The sequence below is a fragment of the Polypterus senegalus genome, chromosome 11, assembly GCF_016835505.1.
Source record: "Polypterus senegalus isolate Bchr_013 chromosome 11, ASM1683550v1, whole genome shotgun sequence".
In the NCBI taxonomy this organism is placed as follows: Eukaryota; Metazoa; Chordata; class Cladistia; order Polypteriformes; family Polypteridae; genus Polypterus; species Polypterus senegalus.
In genome coordinates, this window is record NC_053164.1 from 48,346,624 (window position 1) to 48,370,893 (window position 24,270).

The window sequence follows — 24,270 nt, forward strand, 5'->3', positions numbered from 1 at the left end:
GGATGTCTGTTAATGTAGTACAATATCGAAAGATAAAACACGTTACTGAACATGAAGAGGTCATCCTGGCACGTGCAGTGTCTGCAACTTGCCTCCTGAAGGCACAACTTCTAAGCAAAGTTCCATAAGGTGTTCACTGTTCCTGTAAGAGCAGACAAGTAGCTGAGGAACAGACAAGGTGTAGTGACTTGTTGTATTGTAAAATATACTTTTTCCTAATTAACTTGCACCATAAATAATACTCGTACTTTGTCTGTGGTCAAATAACTGTACTAACCAGTAATGTCTGTGCAACATAAGCCCCTATCCATCCATTTCACAAGGCTTCTGCTCTTATACTGAAAAGCTACAAGCATGAATAAAAACAGCAGCCTCTGTAGCTTTCTTTTGTGTGAATTACCGGCCATTTTATTTTCACTTGTTTAGCAGTTGAATTGAGCTTCCTAATTATAACAATGGATTTAGCCCATTCATTTTGAATTAACATTCATAAAAGCACAAGATTACTTTAACTTAAATATACAACCATATTTGTGAGCAGAGGTTAGTAATAGGAAAATAAAAATTAATTAAATTTAAAAAACTGTGTGATTTTATATTGTCAGATTTTAATAGGGGGAATCTTACTTCAATGTTTCAGATTGAAACTGAAAGTAAAGCTTCACTAGGTAGTTGCAATAACTCCGTATCCAATGAATTTCGAGTGCCCCTTACAAATTCCTACCTGGAGGTGGCTAAGTAAAGTGCCTATGTACACAATAGAAAAATAAGGATTTAAAAAGCTGTTAAGAACACCAGCTGCAAAGGCAGTACTAACTGCTGGGGAACGTTATAAAACTCAAACAGAGAGAGAGAGAGAGTCATGTTTAATGATTGGAAGACACAAAAAAAAAAAACAGCAAGGCAGGCAATACATACAATGAAAGCTTAAAAATATTCAGAGGAGATATAAAACAAAAATGGTTGGAAAAAAACATGTTATTTGAGCTGCTTCTTTAAGGCACATCTATTCATAAAATTATTTCATTTTAAAAAGAAAAAACTGTTTCCTTCATACTTAATATTACTTCATATTATACTTAATATATACTTCATATTATTATTGTGAGACATTATACCCGGTTTTGGACTCTTTACAAAAAACGTGTATATACAAGTTGATATATTGCGATCTTCAATCTTTAAGGTATTTTTGTAAAATATGAAAAATATTTGATATACCTGCAATATCAATTTAAGTCCATATCACCGTATCCTTATAGTGCTAAAGGTATAGGTATGACTGTCTTAAGGATATGTGGCCCATTTGTGAGACAAGGGAATGACTTAGCAACAGAGGAACCATCAATTCAAACAAGAAGTATGTAAGCAAGTTCTAGTTGAAAAAAACGCCAATGGTTATTTTCTTATTCGCACACGGGTATCATAAGTTCTTTGGACCTCTCTGCTTTAGTGATCCTAATATTGATGAGATGAAAAGGTCTCTGCGCAGTTATATTCATCCTTTATCCAACCCGCTATATCCTAACTACAGGGTCACAGGGGTCTGCTGGAGCCAATCCCAGCCAACACTGGGCATAAGGCAGGAAGCAAACCCTAGGCAGTGTGCCAGCCCATTAAAGGACACACACACACACACACACACTAGGGACAATTTAGGATCACCAATGCACCTAACCTGCATGTATTTAGACTGTGGGAGGAAACCAGAGTACCTAGAGGAAACTCACACAGACACGGGGAGAACACGCAAACTCCACGCAGGGAGAACCCGGGAAGCAAACCCAGGTTTCCTAACTGCGAGGCAGCAGCGCTACCACTGTGCCGCGTGGTTATATACTGCATCTTTTTCTACCCTTTTCCAGCTCTGATTTCCACAAAGAAACTAATGTCACTTGCTCTACCCACGTTAATGCAGTAGATTTTTTGAAACACATCCCTCAAGTTCTATCACTTCTTACTCTTTACTAAACTATGCTAAACCAGCAGAAACATCATTTGATTTCCACACTTCTTCACCACCACTGTTTTCTGCTACACATAATTTAAACTTTACTGAAACTCATTCTATTTTTTTTTAACATGGTCAATGTTACTTATACACTTAAAAACAAACTACTATGTTTAATTCATGTCTATTTTACTTACCAAGTTTAGGGAACATTATAATGTATTCAGTGCCACATTGTGGGCATGTCACACTGCAGGAGCCATTGCCCTTCTGCTTTTCATCCAGCCAGCGCTGTAGACAGGACTGATGAATCCATTTTGTGCTACCTTTGCATCTGCAAGGGCTTACCCATTCTGCTGACCTGTCATCCCGTTCAGTAGCAAAACACACCCAGCAGTGCCTAAAAAGAAAGCCAAAAATCCAGCTATATTTTTATGAATTAGACAGGACTTGCACAAAACGTAATTCTTCATGCTAAAACCATTAGGAATGATACCAGTGGAATATTAAATAACATTAAATAAAGTCAGTGCATGAAAATAGTAGCATGGAGAACCAAGGGTGGAGTTTGGGGCCGGTGTCACTGAGATTCATAGGCAGTGCTAAATTTAACAAAAAGGACAACACTGGATAACGTTAAGAAGAAGTGGGATTTAATATTGTTGACTTGCTAAATGGTAGCACATATAACCCAACAAACAAACCATAACCACAGCCTTTGAATCTAATTATTCTATATAGAAGAATCTGCAGATAATTGTTAAAGGGTAATCAAACTCAATTTAATTAATCATTTCATGTAGAAGTTGTGAATTAAAGAATAAAGTAATAAATAAAGATTGATGGCAAAACTTGCAAATAAAATAGGAAATACTATTAGCACACATGGTCTGACTTGGACTATGAGTTGAAAAAAGTGTTTGTTCATATAAGCTCAGTCAACTTCCTGGCAAGTAACAGGACTTTGATTGGTTTCTGATGGCAACCACTGTACTGAATCATTGCCTAAGCATGCCCTAAGACTTCAATGCCCTTGGTGTTGATTGGGGCTATCAAAATAGCCAACAATTAGGATTCAAATTTCATACTAAAATTAAGCCTACTCAAACTTATGTTAAAATTCTGGATTTTACATCTATATCTGCACTTTATTTTTCTATGTTTTATTAAAATTGTTACCTTTTCACTCAAGGGTTGTCAGCAAATCATGACATGCTAATGACTCATGCACATCTGCAGAAAAGAATCAAGTGAAAACTGCAGCCATCAAATAAACATGATAAAATACACCCTTCACAAAAATGGGATTTTTCATGCACAGATGGACAATATCAAAGACAGTGTGGAAAAGGACACAGCTCCCATTGCTTTATTTGTACCTGTAAAGCACAAAAGCAACTCAGACAATAATCACTCAGGATTATTCAGACATGTTAATCAATACTGTTGGTCCTTCATACCCATGGGTTCCATATCCATGGACTCAACCAACCAGCTTTTTATAAATAATAGTGTGAGGAGCTTGACAATAATGTAAGACTTGGGAGAAGAATCATTACTTCTATGGATCGAGAGGAACCAATTTAAGTGGTATGGGCATGTAGTTAGAGTGCTCAGCTTATACATACCATGGGAAGTGTACAAGGTATGACAGATCAAGGTCATGATGGGAGTATTACATTAGGTGTCCTAAAAAGTAATACTTCACTGCATCAGTTGAAAGTACACTGAGTGGAGCATGCAAAGTGCCATGCACATTCTGAATGAAGCAATAAATAGACCCAAGCTACTGATGAATTAGGCATCAATTTCACAGTACATCATCACAAAGTATATTTCAGAAAAATAAAGCAAAATCGTTGGTCTTGGTGCATGTTGCTAATCATTGTTTCACTCTGGCACAAAAAAAAAATCTTCTTACCATTTAAGTATACATAATGCTGCAGCTGAAGTCTAATATGGTACACAAGATCCTGAAAAGAAATGCCCAAGCTGCCTTTTTGTCACTTTTGCCTGAATGCATGGAACAGTAGTACCCTCCATTTGTTTGTGGGCTGCCTTATTAAAAACGTATGGAGTATAAAATTTTGATTTCAACTAACCCAAAGTAATGGAGTAAATCTTTGGTAGCAGGGATCACATCTTCTGTTTAACTGTAGAAAAACAACAGATATCCACACACTCATGTAACTGAGATAAACGTCTAGTGTATCAATGGCAAATGTGCATGCTAAGAAACCTAGATATCATCAACATAAAAGTAAAACAAGTTCAGGCTGAAGAATCAAATTCCCTACTATCAGCATCTACAGATATTTGGAAGCCTTGTCATCCAAAGATGAAAAGCAATTAATTTTATTAGACCACTCAGTATATACTCAGAATATTACAGAATACCCAGAAAAGGGTAACTGGCCAGTTGACCTATGTCACCAGAACTGTGACTTTGTCGTACTTACAAGTGACTTATTTTATGTAATAATACTTTGAACACTTTTGTATTCTAAACTGGCTATATATTTTAGTTAAAATGTTAAACAGATGAAAACACAAGACCATCATTTCCATAAAACTGAAATTGCTCTTTTTATTGTGTATTCATGTATATAATATAAATGATGCAGAGATTAATTGATTTTTTTTTTATTATTGCTGAAAAAAAAATGTGTATGCCCTCTGAGCCTGAACTCAGTGAAGAGTGATATAAATACTGTATATTGAGAAAAAAAACTGAATTCAACTAAACTGAATCTAGATATTGAGCAAAAAACAACTCAATTATGGAAACATGTAGAACTACACAGGAGAAACAGCTAGATTTGCCCCTGAAGATTGCTTAATGCATAAAACCCAGAGAGATAGGAACATTTTGATGTGTAAAACATTTCATTATAATTCTTGCACCATTTCACAATGGTACTGTGCTCAACAGTGATAAAGACTGTGATGAAGTCAAAGAAAAGTGGTGTAGAGAAAATGAGTTCCAGGACTTTAGTTCATTATAAGAAAATTCCTTATCAGAAGCAGATGCACCATAGGAGGAATATGGATGCATATTGTAACGACTCAAATGTGAGAGACCCGTTTTTTTGATTCCTGGCCTAAACTGCTGTCTCCTTCCTCAGATGCCCTCCATTCCCTCTTCTGCATTGCTCACTGTGTGAATATCCACACTGCCACACACCTTACTTAGTGTCAAAGACAATGCCACCCACCTAACTGTTCCAAATTCCACGGGCTAATCCAGGCCAGGATCCTCTTGTTATGTTGCAGGTCAAATTGACCCATTTTAAATGTTAAAAAATCTAAAAAAAGTTCAAAGTATTTTCCAGTATGAAACTTAATAAGTGTAATCAACATATAAAATGAAAATGGTTCATTTCACATATCTGCAACCCCACCCCCACGTGTTTATATTACATAGATACTGTTCGGGTCAATTTGACCCAGCAGTCAAAGTGGAGGTTAAAGGAGTCAGAAGTGTCAAATACTGTTTGTTTCTTTGCAACTGTGAGACATATTTCACTCCAATCACAAACATACACACACCCCCAAACACACTCACTCTCCCTATTCAATTGACCTCATCTGTAAAGTGTGAAAATGCAGGTGTTATGACTTTTGACAGGTACCTTTTCTGTTTGCGTGGGCAAACTCCATCACATTGAGTGGACACTCGGCAAAGGAGGAGCAAATTATATAAAGATTCTCTGAAAGGGAGTCCTACCAACATTATACTCTGCAGCTACATATGATATACTCTCTCTCATTGCTTTTACAAAATGTGCAGCAGAAGAAAACAGGTGACTGTCCTAGAGGCTCTGGAACTCATCTTTGATCATGACAGTGAAATGTGTCTGAAGATGAAGACCATCTTGAGGTCAATTCTGAGTCTGATGATTCAGATTATGAACCAAATGAGGAAACTGCTATTCATATTCCTCCAAGCAAGACAATCACATCAAAAAATGGTGAAATACGGTGGTCTTCATCCCCAAATATACGTCAGGCAAAACTGTCTGCAGAAAACAAAACATAAAAATGGCAGTGACTCACGTGATAGACATCAAGTCAGCTTCTGAGCTGGTCATGCCCAACTCAATACAGAAAATCATTCTCAAAATGACAAATCTAGAAGGAAGGCGTGTTTTGGTGGAGAAGTGGAAGGAACTGAATAAAATGCATTTACATGCATATTTCGGGGTCTTCATCCTGGCTAGGGTCCATAAGTCAAAGGATGAATCAACAGCCAGTCTGTGGGATGTAGAGACAGGCAGGGCTATATTTCATGCCACAATGTCTCTGGAGACTTCATATTTTATCCAGAGTAATCTTATTTGGTAATTGAGAGACAAGGGCCGTCAAACAGGAGAGAGAGAAGCTAGCAGCTATTAGGACAGTGTGGGACAAGTAGGTACAGCAACTTCAACTACTCTATAACCCAGGCCCTAATGTCACAGTGGATGAAAGGCTAGTGGCATTCAGAGGTCACTGCCCATTTAGGCAATATATGCCTTCCAAACCAGCTAAATACGGCATAAAAATGGGCAGCATGTGATGCAAACACCAGCTATGTATTTAACATGCAGGTTTACACTGGAAAGTCAGTTGGAGGAGCCCCCAGAGAAGAATCAGGGTACAAGGGTCATGCTTAATATAGCACAAGGTCTCAAGGGGCACAGCATAACCTGTGACAATTTTTTCACAAGCTATAACTTGGGTCAGGAGCTTCTAAAGAGAAAGCTCATGATGGTTGGAACTGTCCAAAAGAATAGGGCTGAAATCCCTGTTGAGCTGCTAGAAACCAAGAACAGGGCCCCTCAGTCTTCCATGTTTGCCTTCACAGACACCATAGCCCTAGTGTCTTACTGTCCCAAAAAGGGAAAAAACGTTGTGCTCATAAACACTTTGCACAAAAATGCTGAAATCAGCACACCGATTGTGATCCTAGACTACATTACCACGAAAAGGGAGGTGGACAACTTGGACACAGGGTCCTACAGCACCAAGTGAATGTGTGTTGGCTGCTGGTCATCTTTTACAACATGATTGATGTATCAACCTACAACACATTTGTCATTTGGATGGAGATCTTTCCCAAATGGAACATGTCAAAGCTGTACAAGAGGCACATCTTCTTTGAGGAGCTGGGGAAAGCGCTTGTGGTACTGCATATACAATTGAGGCAGCACAAGTCAAGGATTCCAGTTGCTGCAGCTACAGTGAGGGAGATCCAGGAGAGGACTTCACCTAGTACACCAGTGCGTGAGGTAAGTGTGTGTGTGTGTGTGTGTGTGTGTGTGAGCATGTTATGTGTGTCTTGGGATCAGCAAAAAACAAACTAATCATTGTCTTTTTTTTAGGTTGCTGCTGGGGGAAAAAGGAAGAGGAAGAGGTGCCAGGTCTGCAAGCCATCGGATGATGTCAAGACGAGCCTGTGTGAAATGTGCAAAATTAATTTGCACAAAAGCAAACAGTGATGACATGTCCCTCATGTGCGGTGTAGATGCATACACATGCACCTTGTTCACTTCCACATTACTTTTTGTGTATTTCTGGTTCTAAACATTGCATATTGTTTACTATCACAACATGATGATATCACTTGTGTACTGTCGAGTCTTACAAACACACATACACACACACACCGTGTTCATATTACTAATCTCTTATTTTGTTGTTTCATTATTGTATTCATTTCTAGTTCAAAAACAGTGCCTAAATAAAGTTTACTTTCAATACAAATCCTCATGACTCATTTGTCTTGATTTTAAGTCAGCGGGTCAATTTGACACTGAACAGAAGAGGTGTCCCGTGTTAATTTAACAACATCACTTCATAAAAAAAAAAAAAAATCAAAATGTAAAGCAAAATAAAAAAAAAATTTATGTCATGTAAAACTACTGTATTTTACATTTAGGTCTTTCCAAAGTACATTAAAAAAAGTTTTAAAATTTATTTTTTTATGAAAAACGAGTGAATTACACTCGTTGAATCATAATCTGTGAGAGATTAGGAACACCACTGCACTACATATTCATTGAAATGGTTAGCAATGGAGATAATGATGAGATATAAACAATGTTTATTGGGAATTTTTGGTTTCTGACACTTTTGGATAATTAGAACATGCCCCAGATCAAACTGACCCAGGAATATCATTGCTGTTCCTGAGAAGCAAACAAAACACAAGGACTAAGGTGAGTCACCAGTAAGGATGCAGTCAGGCCAATGTATTTCAGCACAGGTAAAGTGCCACATGAATTATTTCAGATAACTGTTTGCTACTCATACCCCATCCTCCACAGGTTCCTTTCATGGCCAAGTACTATCCCCAATGATTCTACTGCATGGCATTTCTTATTGTTCAGTTTCTAGCCCTTTGCAATCTGCACAATCTAAAAATAATGATGTTTTACTATACACAATATCAATGAAAGACAATGACTATTCCACAGAGGGAGGTTGGAGGTTGCACAGTGACTATCATATCAGTCTAGAAAAGGAATACAATATGATTAATAAATATTGTGTCTGTGCCATACCACATTTTGTGCCAATGTTATTTAATAAAAAAGCTACATTTTCTGAAGATTCTTAAACTGAGCTATTACTATATGTCCATCTTAAGCAGGAAGGGGGTGGTCATTCACAATCTGACCTAAAATTAACTTCTATGTAGATTTCACCACTGCCATTTGTAGGCAATTTACTGTAGACCTATGCTGTACCATTTCAACAGATAGCAGGTCAAGTTAGACTGTTTCACCAGTATTGTAAGTTGGGTAGGTGAGAAGAGATGATGTGTTAGTTATTGGGGATGGGAATAAAAATTGTTTTAAGAATAAAAAAAAAAATAATAAAAAAAAAAAATCGGTTAGCACTCAAGATGTTCCTCCTCCCAACCACAATACACTTTACAGAGAAAACAAGACCTCAATGTAGCTTCCTTGTCAAAAATGCATATTGATCCTATAATTCAAAACTGCACAACTGAATCAAGTATCATCACCAGCAAAACAACCTCTGGCAGACCAGGTAAAATGGATAGGTAAGAACTTTTAAATACATTAAGTGTCCAGGCACCAGCACCTTTTATAATGGAAGCATAGAAGCAATAGCAAGGTTTACTCAGGTAGCCTGCAAACAAACTAGAGTGAAAACTTCAGACTGAGATTCTGGAGTTTGCTGCATGGGAAAACTAAGAAAAATATGTGTATGAGTACAATAAGAAATGGTTATCATTATATATAATAGTTATCAAGGTCAGTAAGCTCTAGCTGCTTTAATAATTATAACCACTTATGGCTTTGCTTGCAGCTAGGCTGCCTCACATGCTTACTGGTAGGTTGGCAGTGCACATGGATACGGGTTTGCTGTTGTACAATGTTTGTCCCCATAGAATTACATTGTATCAGAAACATTTTTTCATCTCCATTCTACATGAAAAACACGAGATTCAAATTTTTCTTGACCATCAGTACAAATTACATGGGGTAAGTAGCATATTAGAAAAACTGTCTACTGGTACAAACCTTCTGAAAGCTACTTAAAATGCCTTTAACATAAAGCATAACCTGATCACTCCTTTTTAAAATTTGACATTTGTAACAGATACAAACAAAATAAGAATAAAAGACAAAATATCAAGGACCAAATAATGCTAGGAAGAAGCTCTGTTTTGTTGTTTGTTAAGCAGTGATTGGGATATTCTATAGGCATTTTTGTGAATTACTCACTTTTCTGAAACTTCATCTCCTGAAGCCATTCTCTTCTGAATGAGGTTGTGCAGCTGCAAAGCCTATCATAGGATCTTCCTCATAAATTCTGTGATGTACTCCTCTGAGAATCCCATGTAGGCAAAGGAAATGCTAACAAAATGATAAATAAATTTGCTAATGACAGAAGGAACTAGCAAAGAAATGAAAAAAAAAAAGTTATTAACCTAGAACTCCACTTAAAAAAATAAAAGCACAGCTGCCTGTTCCTAATGTGTCTAAACTATTGATATTCTAAACAAAAAAAAGGCTTAAGCAATTTCAAATTAAGTTAAGGACAAAATATGGTAAAGGAACACATTATACAGTCCACCAAATCCCAGATGGAAAATCACTGAAGAAGGGGAGGACCACGCAATTGCAGCTCTCAATTAGAACACCTATAAATATAGTCAAATAAACCTCACCACCCTTAAAGATTAATTTTGCAGTGAACTCTTGTCACTACTGCATTTTATTTGTTTCCCAGAATACTGGACACAAATGTATTCAATTACAGAACATATATAGTAATATGGGCTATGCTCCTATAACATTTTTCTTCTTTTTAAACATTTAAAGCTCCTTGTGGATTGCTCGTACTGCTAGTGACAGTGGAAAAGGGGTCATTTCCAATAGGTCCCTAATATACGCTGCTTTTAGGACATTAGTATTACATAATGGACTGTGGCTATGCCCCTTGCTCCTCCTGTCTGTTGCTGCTGCCTACAAACCCATACTGTGCAGTAGTTATATGATGAGGAAGCTAGGGAAATAAGGAAAGCTATTGATGGTGGCATTTCTCAAGCATCCATCAACTAGAGCTTCCCTGTCTTGTGATTTTCTCTAGTACTCTTCTGTTTTTTTAACTTTGGTTTCTTTGTTGGATTTTTGAGTTGGCTTAGAGTCTTGGTTACTATTGTAATATTTTATTTTTTTCTCCAGCCTTTGGAGTTTTTTTTTTTGTTTTTTCTGTCCACCCTGGCCATCGGACCTTACTCTTATTCTATGTTAATTAATGTTGACTTATGTTTATCTTTTATTGTGTCTTCTATTTCTCTATTCATTTTGTAAAGCACTTTGAGCTACATTTTTTTTGTATGAATATGTGCTATATATAAATAAATGTTGATTGATTGATTGATAATACCAATCTATGCCCATCAGCCTTTTTATTTTAACTACAATTGTTTCTTTGCCCTTTCTGGATTTGGTTTCTGTTTCTTCTTCTATTGAGCATATGACCATTGTCCAATTTTTTAATTTTCCTTTTCAGATTACATTCTTTTTTAAAGTTGATCATTTTTACTTACAGTAGCATTACCATTGACTCACCTGCCACGTAACTTTGTTCAGCGCACTCAGTTGTGCTTTGCAGAGCTGCCTATTCCCATTTGCTATAGCTGTAACAAGTCAGCACATACAGTATCTATCATTTTGGAGAAATAAACTTAGCTATGAAAATAAAGCCAACTTCTCTGCATCAATTTTGTTTGCTTTAACACAAGGTTGGGCACTGGCACACTTTCTAAAAATAAAATTCAGCTTGCTTGCATTACACTTTCATAGGCTTATCTGTAAAAATTCCCATTCCAAAGCTTGGATTTTTTCCTCAGAATTCTACACACAACACCCCACAATGACAACGTGAAAAAAGTTTACTTGAGGTTTTTGCAAATTTATTAAAAATAAAAAAACTGAGAAATCACATGTACATAAGTATTCACAGCCTTTGTTCAATACTTTGTTGATGCACCTTTGGCAGCAATTACAGCCTCAAGTCTTTTTGAACATGATGCTACAAGCTTGGCACACCTATCCTTGGCCAGTTTCGCCCATTCCTCTTTGCAGCACCTCTCACGCTCCATCAGGTTGGATGGGAAGCGTCGGTGCACAGCCATTTTAAGATCTCTCCAGAGATGTTCAATTGGATTCAAATCTGGGCTCTGGCTGGGCCACTCAAGGACATTCACAAGAGTTGTCCTGAAGCCACTCCTTTGATATCTTGGCTGTGTGCTTAGGGTCGCTGTCCTGCTGAAAGATGAAGCGTTGTCCCAGTCCGAGGTCAAGAGCACTCTGGAGCAGGTTTTCATCCAGGATGTCTCTGTACATTGCTGCAGTCATCTTTCCTTTTATCCTGACTAGTCTCCCAGTTCCTGCCGCTGAAAAACATCCCCACAGCATGATGCTGCCACCACCATGCCTTACTGTAGGGATGGTATTTGCCTGGTGATGAGCGGTGCCTAGTTCTCTCCAAACGTGACGCCTGCCATTCACACCAAAGAGTTCAATCTTTGTCTCATCAGACCAAAGAATTTTGCTTCTCATGGTCTGAGAGTCCTTCAGGTGCCTTTTGGCAAACTCCAGGTGGGCTGCCATGTGCATTTTACTAAGAAGTGGCTTCCGTCTGGCCACTCTACCATACAGGCCTGATTGGTGGATTGCTGCAGAGATGGTTGTCCTTCTGGAAGGTTCTCCTCTCTCCACAGAGGACCTCTGGAGCTCTGAGAAGAGTGGCCATCAGGTTCTTGGTTACCTCCCTGACTAAGGCCCTTCTACCCCAATCGCTCAGTTTAGATGGCCGGCCAGTTCTAGGAAGAGTCCTGGTGGTTTCGAACTTCTTCCACTTACGGATGATGGAGGTCACTGTGCTCATTGGGACCTTCAAAGCAGCAGAAATTTTTATGTAACCTTCCCCAGATTTGTGCCTCGAGACAATCCTGTCTCAGAGGTCTACAGACAATTCCTTTGACTTCATGCTTGGTTTGTGCTCTGACATGAACTGTCAAATGTGGGACCTCATATAGACAAATGTGTGCCTTTCCAAATCATGTCCAATCAACTGAATTTACCACAGGTGGACTCCAATTAAGCTGCAGAAACATCTCAAGGATGATCAGGGGAAACAGGATGCACCTGAGCTCAATTTTGAGCTTCATGGCAAAGGCTGTGAATACTTATGTACATGTGCTTTCTCAATTTTTTTGTTTTTAATAAATTTGCAAAAACCTCAAGTAAACTTTTTTCATGTCATTATGGGTGTTGTGTGTAGTATTCTGAGGAAAAAAAGGAATTTAATCCATTTTGGAATAAGGTTGTAACATAACAAAATGTGGAAAAAGTGATGCACTGTGAATACTTTCCGGATGCACTGTAAATACAGTAGAAAAGGCATGTCTTGTGTCCACTGCTGTACTGCTGCAGATTTAGTACACATCCTTTTTGTGGTATGTTTTGAGATGGTCACCAATGCACAGCTCAATGCAGCAGTCAGGACAGTAGAAGCTTGTTTCTTTGTACAATGTTATTATACTGTATTTATTTCTGTTGCTTGCACATGAGACAGTAGGATGTCAGTGTCTGACCTTCATGATCATTGCATCCCTGGTGTTATTGCAGGCCTTCTTAGCATAACACTTGGAAACTTCCACAGTTCCACTGACATGAACATTGAGAATTGCTGCAGTGTTTAAGGGGCCAGCATCTTGCTTGCCCCTGCTCCTAATCACAATTATTTAGCTTTCTTACAAAGCAGCTACTATCACATCATGGTGAAGCTCTCTGTACTAAATTCACCAGGAATATCATGGCAGTTCTATGTTTTATGTTTTATGATCTTGTAAATTACTTGCTCTTTTGCCTGCTTTTTATTTTCTTACTTTTATTATTATTTTTACTGTGTACAGTGTTCTTGAGTGTTTTGAAAGGCACTTTCAAATAAAATGTATTATTATTATTATTATTAGTTCAGTAGTACAGTGCCATATCGTGCATCAGTTTCACTTTATGTGTCAACGTCTGAAGACCAATTCACATCATCACCACCACTATCGCTCGATTCAAGCAAAGGTTCAGTTTTAGTTTATTCCCAAACTGCATTTATGGCTTTTTGTTTGCCATTGTGTTTTTCATGTGTGCTCCCTCACACTCATGAAAACTGATGAGTTACCTTAGTTACTATAAGGTGGCAGAGAGAACAGAATTTTTTTTTGCAGAATAATGTTATTTCATCTGTTAGACTGCAGCAGAATGATGTCCTGAGAGTTATTTGGGATTGACACTATAAATCTGCATCATAACACATTACCCTGATCCTGACTCAGATTTAGCCATAATTTCATAGAATTCTGAGCCTCGGTCATGCTTGAGCTTAGCACTTAGTAGGTTAAGGAAAACTCCTTGTTGAATTAGCTGTGTTTTTGTCACAAAGTAACAATAAAAGCATGAACGTTACAGTGGTTATAGAAAAGAATAACCCTTTTCAAAATATTCATATTTTGTTGCTTTGCACCCTGAAATGAAGACACACACGAAAAAATCTTTTACATCTATATTTACTCAATGCAACTTATAACCACCAAGTCAAATATATAACAACAGTTTAATAAAAAAAATTAAAAATAGAAACACAGAATCACTGAGATGGTTAAAAGGATCACACCTCTGTGTCAGTACTTTGTGGAGCCCCCTTTTGCTTTGAGAACAGTCATGAGTCTTTTGGGATACTTCTCTACCAACTTTGCCCAACTAGACTGTGCAATATTTGACCACTCTTCTTTACAGAACTGCTCAAGCTCAGTCAAAATGGGTGGTGACCATTGATGGACTGCACTCTTCAAGGTATTTCACAAACTTTCAATAGGGTTTTAAGTATAGGTTCTGACTAGGTTAAGCATGGACATTCATCTTTTTCTCTTTCAGCCACAGTGTGATCAGCTTTGATGTGTGCTTCAGGTCATAGTCATTGTCTTCTTCCCATCAACAACTTACTGGCACAGGACAGCAGGTTTTCCTCAAGAATTTTGACAGTATTTTTCCCCCATACATTTTTCCTTCCATCTTGACAAGTGCCCCAGGCAGAGAAACAGCTCCATAACTGGATGCTACTATCTCCATGCTATACTGCAGGTATGGTGTTCTTTGGATAATAAGCTATACTGACTATTGAGGCGAAAGTTTGATTTTAGTCACATCTGACCATAACACCTTTTTCTATTTGGCCTCAGAATCTTCGAGGTGTATTTTGGTAAAGCTCAATCAAAACTTAATGTGGCCATTCTTGAGGAGTGGCTTTTCTTTTTTGCAACAATACCATACAAAACACATTTGTGATATTGTTGTCACATGCACAAAAAGACCACTCTTGGCCAAAAATTGCTTTAACTGATGCATAGCTGCCACTTAATAGCCTCTCTGACCATTATTGTCCTTGATCTTCCATCTAGTTTTGAGGGATGGCCTGACTTGGGAAAGGTCCTACTATTAACAAATACATTCCACTTATTGATTATGGACTTTATTGTGCTCCTAGGGATTGATAACACCTTTGGAATGTTTTTGTACCCATCTCCCTACTTGTGCCTGCTCACAGCTTTATCCTTGAGATCTACTGACAGTGCCTTGCCACCCATAGTTGAATGTTTGCTTTCAGTTGCACTTCCAAGTACTGGAATGCTCTTGGAATAACTGTTTTTATGCTTAACTCATGAGAATAATTACAGTTGATCACAGGTGGAAGCCATTTAGCTTGATGTGAAATGAAGAAGGTGATTAGTTACACATGATTGAGTTTACAAGTACTTTTAGGAGGGGGTTATCCTTTACCAATCTCCCTGATTCTGTTTTTTTTTTTCTCCGAACTGTTGCTATTGTATAAGGTATATAAGTTGTATTGAGTAAATACAGCCAGATTTTTTTTTATGTGTATCTTCATTTCAGGCTGCAAAGCAACAGAATGTGAGTATTTTGAAGGGGGTGTACTGATGCAATGATAGACTGTAGCACATTTGGGATCATCAAAGCTCAAACAAGTGTTATTTTGGAGAAATTAGGGGAATAGGACTGACAGGCTTTGATGGTCTGAAGGGCCTATATTTGTACATAAAACTGAAATTCCCAGACGTTTGTAATTGGTGCCACCTTTAAGTACACAAGAATTGTGTTTTTATTTCCTTTAATTTACATTTTTCCTATAAATCTGATCCATTACTTGCATGCAATTGGCGGTATTTATTCAACTGACATAGCATCAAACAGCAAAGAATGCTGAAGACAACTCACTGCTTCAATGTTTTTCCAATTGTGTGGTTTATTAGCAACCAAATAAATAAGCAAAGCATTTCAGAATAAAAGAGCAAAGTAATTAGCAATTTTGGAAACCATATTCTCTCCACAACAAGCATGTCTTAAATTTCTATAACAATTCTCACCAGCAAGAAAATTTTAAAAGGTTGCATGTATAATACAAATAAATGTCCAGTTAAAAGCAACAATTGGTTAGAATGAATACCTACAGGCAAACAGACCTTCAAAAAACAGTCCAAAAAACAATGCCCTACTTAAACTGCACTGTAAAAAGAGTTACTTTAATATTCAGCTTCCCATAAATATCTGCTAAATAATAATTTTTTTGAAAGCTTTTACTGATTGCATATTTAATTTTTTTTAAATTCTAATGCTAGGCTCCAACAGTAGTAGCTTTGAGTCTCAATGTAATTTCCTTTCTTGTGTTGTCCTTGTATCCATGACTCTCTGAGTCCTACAGCTCTCTCTATCTGCCTTCCAACATCAACAATGAACTTTACTTTGTCCATCTTAGCTACATTAATCAAGACTATTTTTGTACTTGGATGTGTTTTAAATGTGCTCTTCAATTTTCTGAAAAGGACTTATTGCAGTCGTTGATAGCTCATGTTTCCAATATGATGGATTTAATAATAAAACAAACATTCCTATTTCTTTACAAATATACTGTACATTACCAAAACAGGAGAGAACCCATTTAAAATTAATAAGACTTCACTTCTGGGACAATTCTGCTATTTCAAGTGTGTTCAAAGATGGATTTCTGTGAGAAAAGAGTCTGTACTCCAGGATAAATGATCCAGAACAGAATTAATTTACAGATCAAGATGCAGTGTTTAATTATTACTATTATTGTGATATTGAAATGACTGCACTTAACTATATTTTTAGTTAACGTAATTTCATATTTTTATTTTCCCTAGTCCACCTACATTTTTGTCGATGCTGTCTGCTGCTCCTAACAAGTGGCTGGGGTTATCAAGAAACCTGTTATAAATACTAAAAATAACTACATTCCTTGAGATACACTCAAACATAAAAGCCACAGTAAAAATATGAAACAATGCAAAAATTGTAGGATGAAGAAAAGCACAACAAATTAACATTTTAAGACAAAATATTAATTCAAAATGCACTGCTGCCTGGAAGAGTGCTGAAATAAATAGTATTTTAGAATAACTCCGGTTTGGCAAGTAATGCAATTAAAAGCTAAATATTATTACCTGGTATTGTTAATCTGTTAAAATTATGCTGTATAAAGTGAACGTTTTAATAAAAACCACGAAGATCACAAGGTGCCAAGTGCTCCCGATCAGAAAGAATCCAGAAGACGATGGTGGGTTCTAGCAGTTTCGGGTGTTGAACGAGTGGTACTTTCGCAAAAACGCAAAGTGTGCCCAAATAAATTATGGATCCCACTACAGTTACGAGTTTAGGCGAGGTCCAAACAGAAACCATAATTCTTCATCAATATGAAAACCTGTCATTTTATCTGTCAAGTCTTTGGGAAGCCAGATATCACGGACTGCAAATATGGAACCAGACCTAGCCGGGATGGCATTCTTCTGCGAGCCACCAACACTCACCAACGTCAACTCGACAAACGCAATTATTTACACGTCTGTCGACAGGATGTGGGTAAAGGTACTGGTGCCGTGGATACTACGGGGTGTCAATGCAAACTGGGGTACTATTCGGATCAGGAACATAACTCAGTTCTTTGTGGTTTTTAACACCATCACCCGGCGAAAATAAAAACGTAATATGTGAACAGTCGACTTAAAAATCCAAAGTCAGCACAAGGGCAAAGGCCTTCTTAAGCTGAAATTCCAAAAAATGTGTGACACCTTCGGGAATGCAGTGGGCCGCACAGGTACTGTTGCGTCGCACTTAAGTTCTGGTTGTGCAACAATACGCAATAAAAATTCCACAATATCTTGTGTTTTGATCTGAAAATTATGTTCCACGGCTCCATTCTATTAAGTGAACAAGTAGAATTAAAGAAAAGTTAGCAAACATGTTTCGATCCGATATATGTAAGCGTTAAAAAAAGGAGCATGAACACTCACCTGTCGCGACCTCACGTTACACAAAACCACCAGACGCTTTCATACTACCTATAAGAGATCGGGCAAACGAACAACCGCGAACTGCACTCTGAGCAAAGAAAAACAAAATCTCGTCCCGCCCCCTGACATTCACTGCGCTCTTCCGACTTCCTGCGAGTCGTTAAAGGGACTGCACTTTCTGAAGTTTAACATATAGAAGCAGGCCAGGCCAGATTCCGTTAGTTTGGACCCTGTTCAGAACTCACGACTGTGTTTTGAGGGTAGACATGTCAATGTACGCTTATTTTGGACAATAAAGAAATTGCTACTGTTCTATACGCATACCACCACACCCGTTTCATACAACAGCTGTAACTGAGTCAAATAACTGTACACAGTAAAGCACAGGTTCTCAGTGGTCCTGGTGCTGCACCCTTGTGGCTGCAGGCTTTGGTTCCAACCGGTTTCGCAAATAAACGGGTCATTTGTATGTGTAACTGATCTTACTTTTTAATTAACTGGACTTTTATTTCTTATTTTATCTTTCAATTTCATTTTTACTCACCTTTTTACATAGAGTTCTTCCCTTAGTTGAATATACTAACATTTAAGGAATGAACAGTGCAAACACAGGTGCAAATGACACTGATTCCTAACCGGAGAAGCTACTTCAGAGTGATTCTCACCTGTGTTTAACTAGAAATAAGTTTAATTCATTTGGTGGTAACATAAATGACAAACAAATAAATTCAAAATATGCTGCAAGTCCTGGAGAAAAACCACCTCCTCGGGCCCAGGCCCGGGCCCAGAGGCCTTAAACTAACTAAAATTATACAACCCATAGTCCTTGGGGATTAAGATTGCTTGCCTCCACATATTAGGTTCTCTTTTTGAAGTGTTTGTTCAAATTGTTAATGGGCTTTGTGCTATTTTTGCCTCAAAAACAACTGGCAATCCTGAACTCCAAGTAGTTCAAAACTGCTTTCCTCTAGTTTTATGTTATTAAGACTGTGCTTGCTGATTAGTACATGTATTACAGTAAATAAACAGTAAAGAGACAGAAAAACTTTAAATGGAATTTGAGTTAATTTATTACAAAGCAGGACAGTGCAGTGGTTAGTTTGCACTGCCGTCTCATAGATTCAACATCTAGAGTTCAAATTCCACATTGAATTATTTTCCTTGTGGAGTTCCTTCATGGTTTTTCCTCTGGATACTGCAATTTTCCTCACCAAGTCCCTAAAGACTCATGTTATTTTAGCTGGTTATCTTAATTTGGGCCTGTGTGAGTGCAAGTGTGTGTATGTGTGCGTATGTGTGCGTGTGTGTGGGCCCTGTGATTTACTGGCATCCCATCCAACGTTGTCTCCTAATGTATCTCAGTCACCTGTCATTAAAAAAGTTTATACATTACAAAAATAATGAACTAATAACTAAAACCTTGAGAGAACATTAACTATATTAACAATTATAATTATAGCATAAAATTATAAAATGCAGAATAAAATAACAATTACAAAAATATATTTTAATAATTACAGTATATGTTTCAACCTGCAACAGTGCCTGCATGTGTTTGGTTTGTGTTCTGTTATGAATACTTCATGCAGCCATTTGGTGAAATCAGTAAATAAATCAGTAAAGTGAACAGATGGAAACATATACAGTAATTACAAAGACTATACTTAAAACACATGAACCGTCAAAACCTTCATTCATCAGTCCATTACTGGCCCCACTTAATTCAAGGTTGTGGGTGCTGGACAGTATTGCAAGAATATTAATAACAATGGTATAACCAACTCTGTCTGGACAAAGCACCAGGCCATCATAGGGTGCACACCACACATTCACATAATCATAGAAACATACATGGATCCCAGAAATGACCTGTCAGGCCCAGGCTTAGCAGCCCAAAGGTCAGGAGTGGCCCTCATGAAAATAAAACCAGCTGGGTCTTGAAAGCTGGATTCAGTGCAGTGGAAAGGACTTTGGTTCACAAAAAAGTCAGTTTTTGGATTAAATTTCCATTATCAGTGGATTTTCAGGGTCCTTGTGAAATCAGGGCATCATGAAAAATTATTGTTTCATATTTCTACTGCTGTAGTGTTTTCTAAAGTGTTTAGATCTAGGAATAGGTTTAGGTCTATACTGACTGGTTCAGCTAGGATATTATGATATTATACTAAGATGATGTTGATAGATGTAATGGTATTGTTTGTAGCTTTACAAAATTAGTCTATTACATCTCACTGCTGGCCATAGCACTGGATAGAGAGCAGTACGTTACTGTCAGCAAATTCAAGTGTTCAGGTGTTTTTAATAAGGACAATCTCACTTCAAGCAAACTAGTGACTGAGAGATCCTGATCTTGTTGGAAAGGAAGGTAGTCAGATGACTATTTCATTATTTCTCAACTAGCTGTGTTACCCGTTTGAGACTGGTTGAAATCTAAGCAATCAATGTAGACCTCACCGTTAACAATCGCAGTGCACTATGCAATTCTTATGTCTCTTTTATATGCTACTTGGTATGGGATTCATAAAAGCAGTGTTAATGTTTGTGAGGCACCAATTATTGAAATGGCAAATGCAATCAATTTTACTACTAAAATGGTTTGTGATGTGCCAACTTTTAGAATGACAGAGACATAAAAATCAGACAGACACACATATAAACACACAGGCACCTATCCTTTTATTAAAGTGGATGTTTGTGATGCATAATCCTTTGGAATGACACAGACATAACGACCTGGCAGGGACAGACAGACACAAAGACAATTATCCTTTTATTAAGGTGGATTTTTGCTATTATAAGGTGTATTAGTGCTAAGTTTTCCTGCATTTATGTTTTTTATTAAATGCAAACAAGTATAGGCTATTGTATTTCTTCCCAATTGCCAACTCTTCATGCAAAGCATACTAATCCCAACAAAAATCATGGTTGTGGAAAATTTGTAGTATATGCTGTCTACTTAGCTAGTATAATGAAGTTAATAGATTGTGTCTATTATACTATACAGTGATTATAAACAATGATATTTGCATGAATATTGCACTTGTATTCCACGTGTCCATAGTTTTGTCCTGGTTGGTGGTTAGGAGTTGGGGGTAGGAGCCTCATGCAGAAGGAGAATTTGGAAATGTCCATTAACCTAATATGCATTTTTCGGGATGAGGGAGGAACAATGGAGAACCTGAAGAAAATGCCATACACGCAAAATGGAGGGAATGTACCTACTCCACAAAGAGAATGCCCAGAAGCAGATTCTGAGACTGTGATGTACCAGTGATAACCTGTGCACAACTCAGACTCAAAATATTGAAACAAATATGACAAATTCAAGAGTCCATAGATTAACCAAAATGTGTTAATCTGGTCTAATGCTATTCCATGACTTCTTTTGGAAATACACTGTATATTTATTGGATTGCTACAGGTGACATGTATGAATAGTATGGCTACAAATGTCTGAGATTTATTGACCAAACAAAGATGCAAAACAACCTGACACAGTTCTTTAAGATGCAGAAGGTGAAAAACAGAGAAACCAGAGGAAAAAAGCACTTAAACAGAGGGAGTATATGTAAACTCCAAATAAACAGTGACCATGTATGGCGTGGTATTGGAATCCAGAATTAAATATTTGAGAGGTAGCAGCACTAACTGTTCACCATTTGAACAACAGGTCATGTGTACCTATTATATATATAGTAATATTATTATATAAAGGCAAAAGTACATTGAAACGCAATAAGAAAGCAGAAACCAAAAGTAAAAAAAAAAAGTATAACAAAACTACATAACTCAACCTATGATAGCATCATACAAGTTCATAAGTATACACTTACCTAAACAGCTATTTGGTCTTAAATTAAGTGAGGCATAAATAAAGCAAAGTATTAAAAGTGCTGGCCCATGTTTACTTAAGTCAGAAGTACAGTTGTGAATTAACTAATGGTTGATCTGTACTCTGGAGAGCTTACTCCATCTTAACCCACTGATTCCTGATAAATCTGGTAACAAAAAAGCCACTGAACTAAGTTGATATAAAAGCTATCTTCTTTGAAATATAACCTGACTTTTCTAGTCTAGTAGCATGAAGCATTAAACTAACCCTAACAAAAGACTGCTACTAAGAATGAAGGACACATACTATCAAAAAAAAAAAACAAATTCAGATATCCTATGGGTATAATAAGCTGACATAACCTTTAGATATACCTCAAAATACATACTAAAATACTGTATATTAAAATGAATTATAGATATGTGAAAATACATATATTTCATGATATTTGAAATATATTTTCATACATTATGCATGCAGTGCATTTCGATACAAACAACATAAAATGACTTAAAATGACATCCACATCACTTTCAAGATATCTGAAATGTAATCTAAGATATCAAAAATGTATTTTAGGATATGTTGAAATAGATTCCATTGCATTTTCTGATATCATATATAGTACATTTTGAGATATCTGAAAATACCTCTGTGCATTTTGAGATAATTGAAAAACATAGTAATTTAAGATATATCAAAATGACTTCTTGTAAAATTACCAAATATTTTCAGTGGTACTTGTTGTCATTTTAAGATATCTTTGAATTAATTGGAGATATCTTGAATTGCATAGATATATCAACACATATAGTAAGCTTTCTTATATCTCGAAAGCATTTAAGATATCTAATTATATAACTGTGCAGGTTTTATTGTACATATTAAATGTATTGATTAAAATACAGTAAATGCTACTTATGCAATATTGCTGGAGGGTGTTTGAGTCCAACTTTATCATTTCTATGGACATCCAAGTTATTTGTGCCTTTCATTGCAACTATCTCCTATCCATTTCCCATCAGTGCACAGGAATGACAGGATCAACAACAAAAGCTAGGAGTTCATTTCTATAGCTATGATATATCCTTTCATTAGTTTATAACAAGTGAGTCCTACTAGGCACAGACATCAAACATGAACTTATATGAATTCAGCATTGTCTGCAGACTGCCTAATTACAAGCTGTTTATTGTGAAACAACATGTAGTCTAAGAGAGAAAGAAGTATAATAATGTAAGTAAAATATGCACATACTGTAGAAATCAGAATCCTGTATTAAATTTAAGGAATTTCATAAAAATAAATACATTCAAAATAAATTAATTTATAACCACTTCCATGCATAAGTAATGTGATAACACAGTTATCATTACTGCTGCCTCACAACTTGTAGAGTCTAGTATTCAAATCCAAGTCCTGCCAGTGTAGAATACTTAACACATTGTCCCAGCATGTCTGTGGCTTTTCTATGAGAACTTTAGTTTCCTTTCAGATTTTAAAGAAGTGGAGGCAACTATAAATTATCCCAATGTGGGACCAACATCATATCCATAGTTGATTGCAGCCTAGAACTTGACTCTGTTGGGATAGTCACTAGTTTACTGTAACAATATATCTGAACAATAAAGATCAAAAATGGACGATCTAGGAACTTGCGTGCATCTTAATCTAGATATCACATTAAGCTGAGATTTTGAAAAGTGTAAGTATGATAACAAGGTGATGGCCTCCATAAAAATGTAACACATTCACTCACCAGAAATTGGCAAACCAGTGATAAAATGAAGTGGCTTGTTTCTTTAGGCAATTAGAAACATAATGTCCAGCTGCATATTACTTTTAAACATTTCTAACTTATTAAACAAATGACAGGGGATGTTGTGTATCCTCAGGTTCTGCTGACATATTACAGTGTGGAAAACTGGCTAAAGCCCTGGACTATAAATATATTTCTGATATTGTTGTTATAAATAGGTGAAGAATATTGTTCAAGAGTGCAGGTTTTTTCTTATTGCAAAAATATTTACAGCATATAAGTTTCTTGACAGCTGTAAATTGCTCCAGTTATCTTGTGTGTCTATTTCTGTGCACGCAATGTGTTAAACTAGTGTCTTGGGGATACTGTTACCTGCCTTGCACCTGTTGCTTTAGAGACAAAGTCTGCCTCATTGTAATCCATGTCACTGTCACCTCTGCACCAGTGAGACCCCTTATAACATTGCAAGATGCTGAAAAATTAGTTCACGCTTTTGTCTGTAGTCGACTAGATTACTGCAATGCACTCCTCTCAGGACTACCCAAAAAAGACATAAATTGATTGCAACTAGTGCAGAATGCAGCTGCCAGAATCTTAACTAGGAAAAGAAAATCCAAGCACACCTCTCCAGTTTTGTTGTCGCTACATTGGTTGCCCCTGTCATTTAGAATTGACTTTAAAATACTGTTTATGGTTTACAAAGCCTTAAATAATCTTGCTCCATCCTATATCTTGGAATGCCTTTCACCTTATACTCCAAATTGTAACCTTAGATCTTCAAATGAGTGTCTGCTTATAATTCTAAGAGGCTTAAAAGA

The 24,270-nt window shown here is 36.9% G+C and overlaps 1 protein-coding gene across 1 annotated transcript in view; it reads right to left on the bottom strand.

Annotated features, from left to right (window-relative positions):
• Nucleotides 1-17,972, bottom strand: part of march5l (membrane-associated ring finger (C3HC4) 5, like) — a 33,278-nt gene extending 15,306 nt beyond the window's left edge. The window contains exons 1-3 of the mRNA XM_039768554.1: nt 17,862-17,972; nt 9,691-9,822; nt 2,149-2,351 (exon numbers count right to left, since the gene is read on the bottom strand). Coding sequence (XP_039624488.1) covers nt 2,149-2,351; nt 9,691-9,719 — 232 coding nt within the window. The 5' untranslated portion in view covers nt 9,720-9,822; nt 17,862-17,972. The remainder of the gene's footprint in view (nt 1-2,148; nt 2,352-9,690; nt 9,823-17,861) is intronic.
• Nucleotides 17,973-24,270: the final 6,298 nt, after the last annotated feature.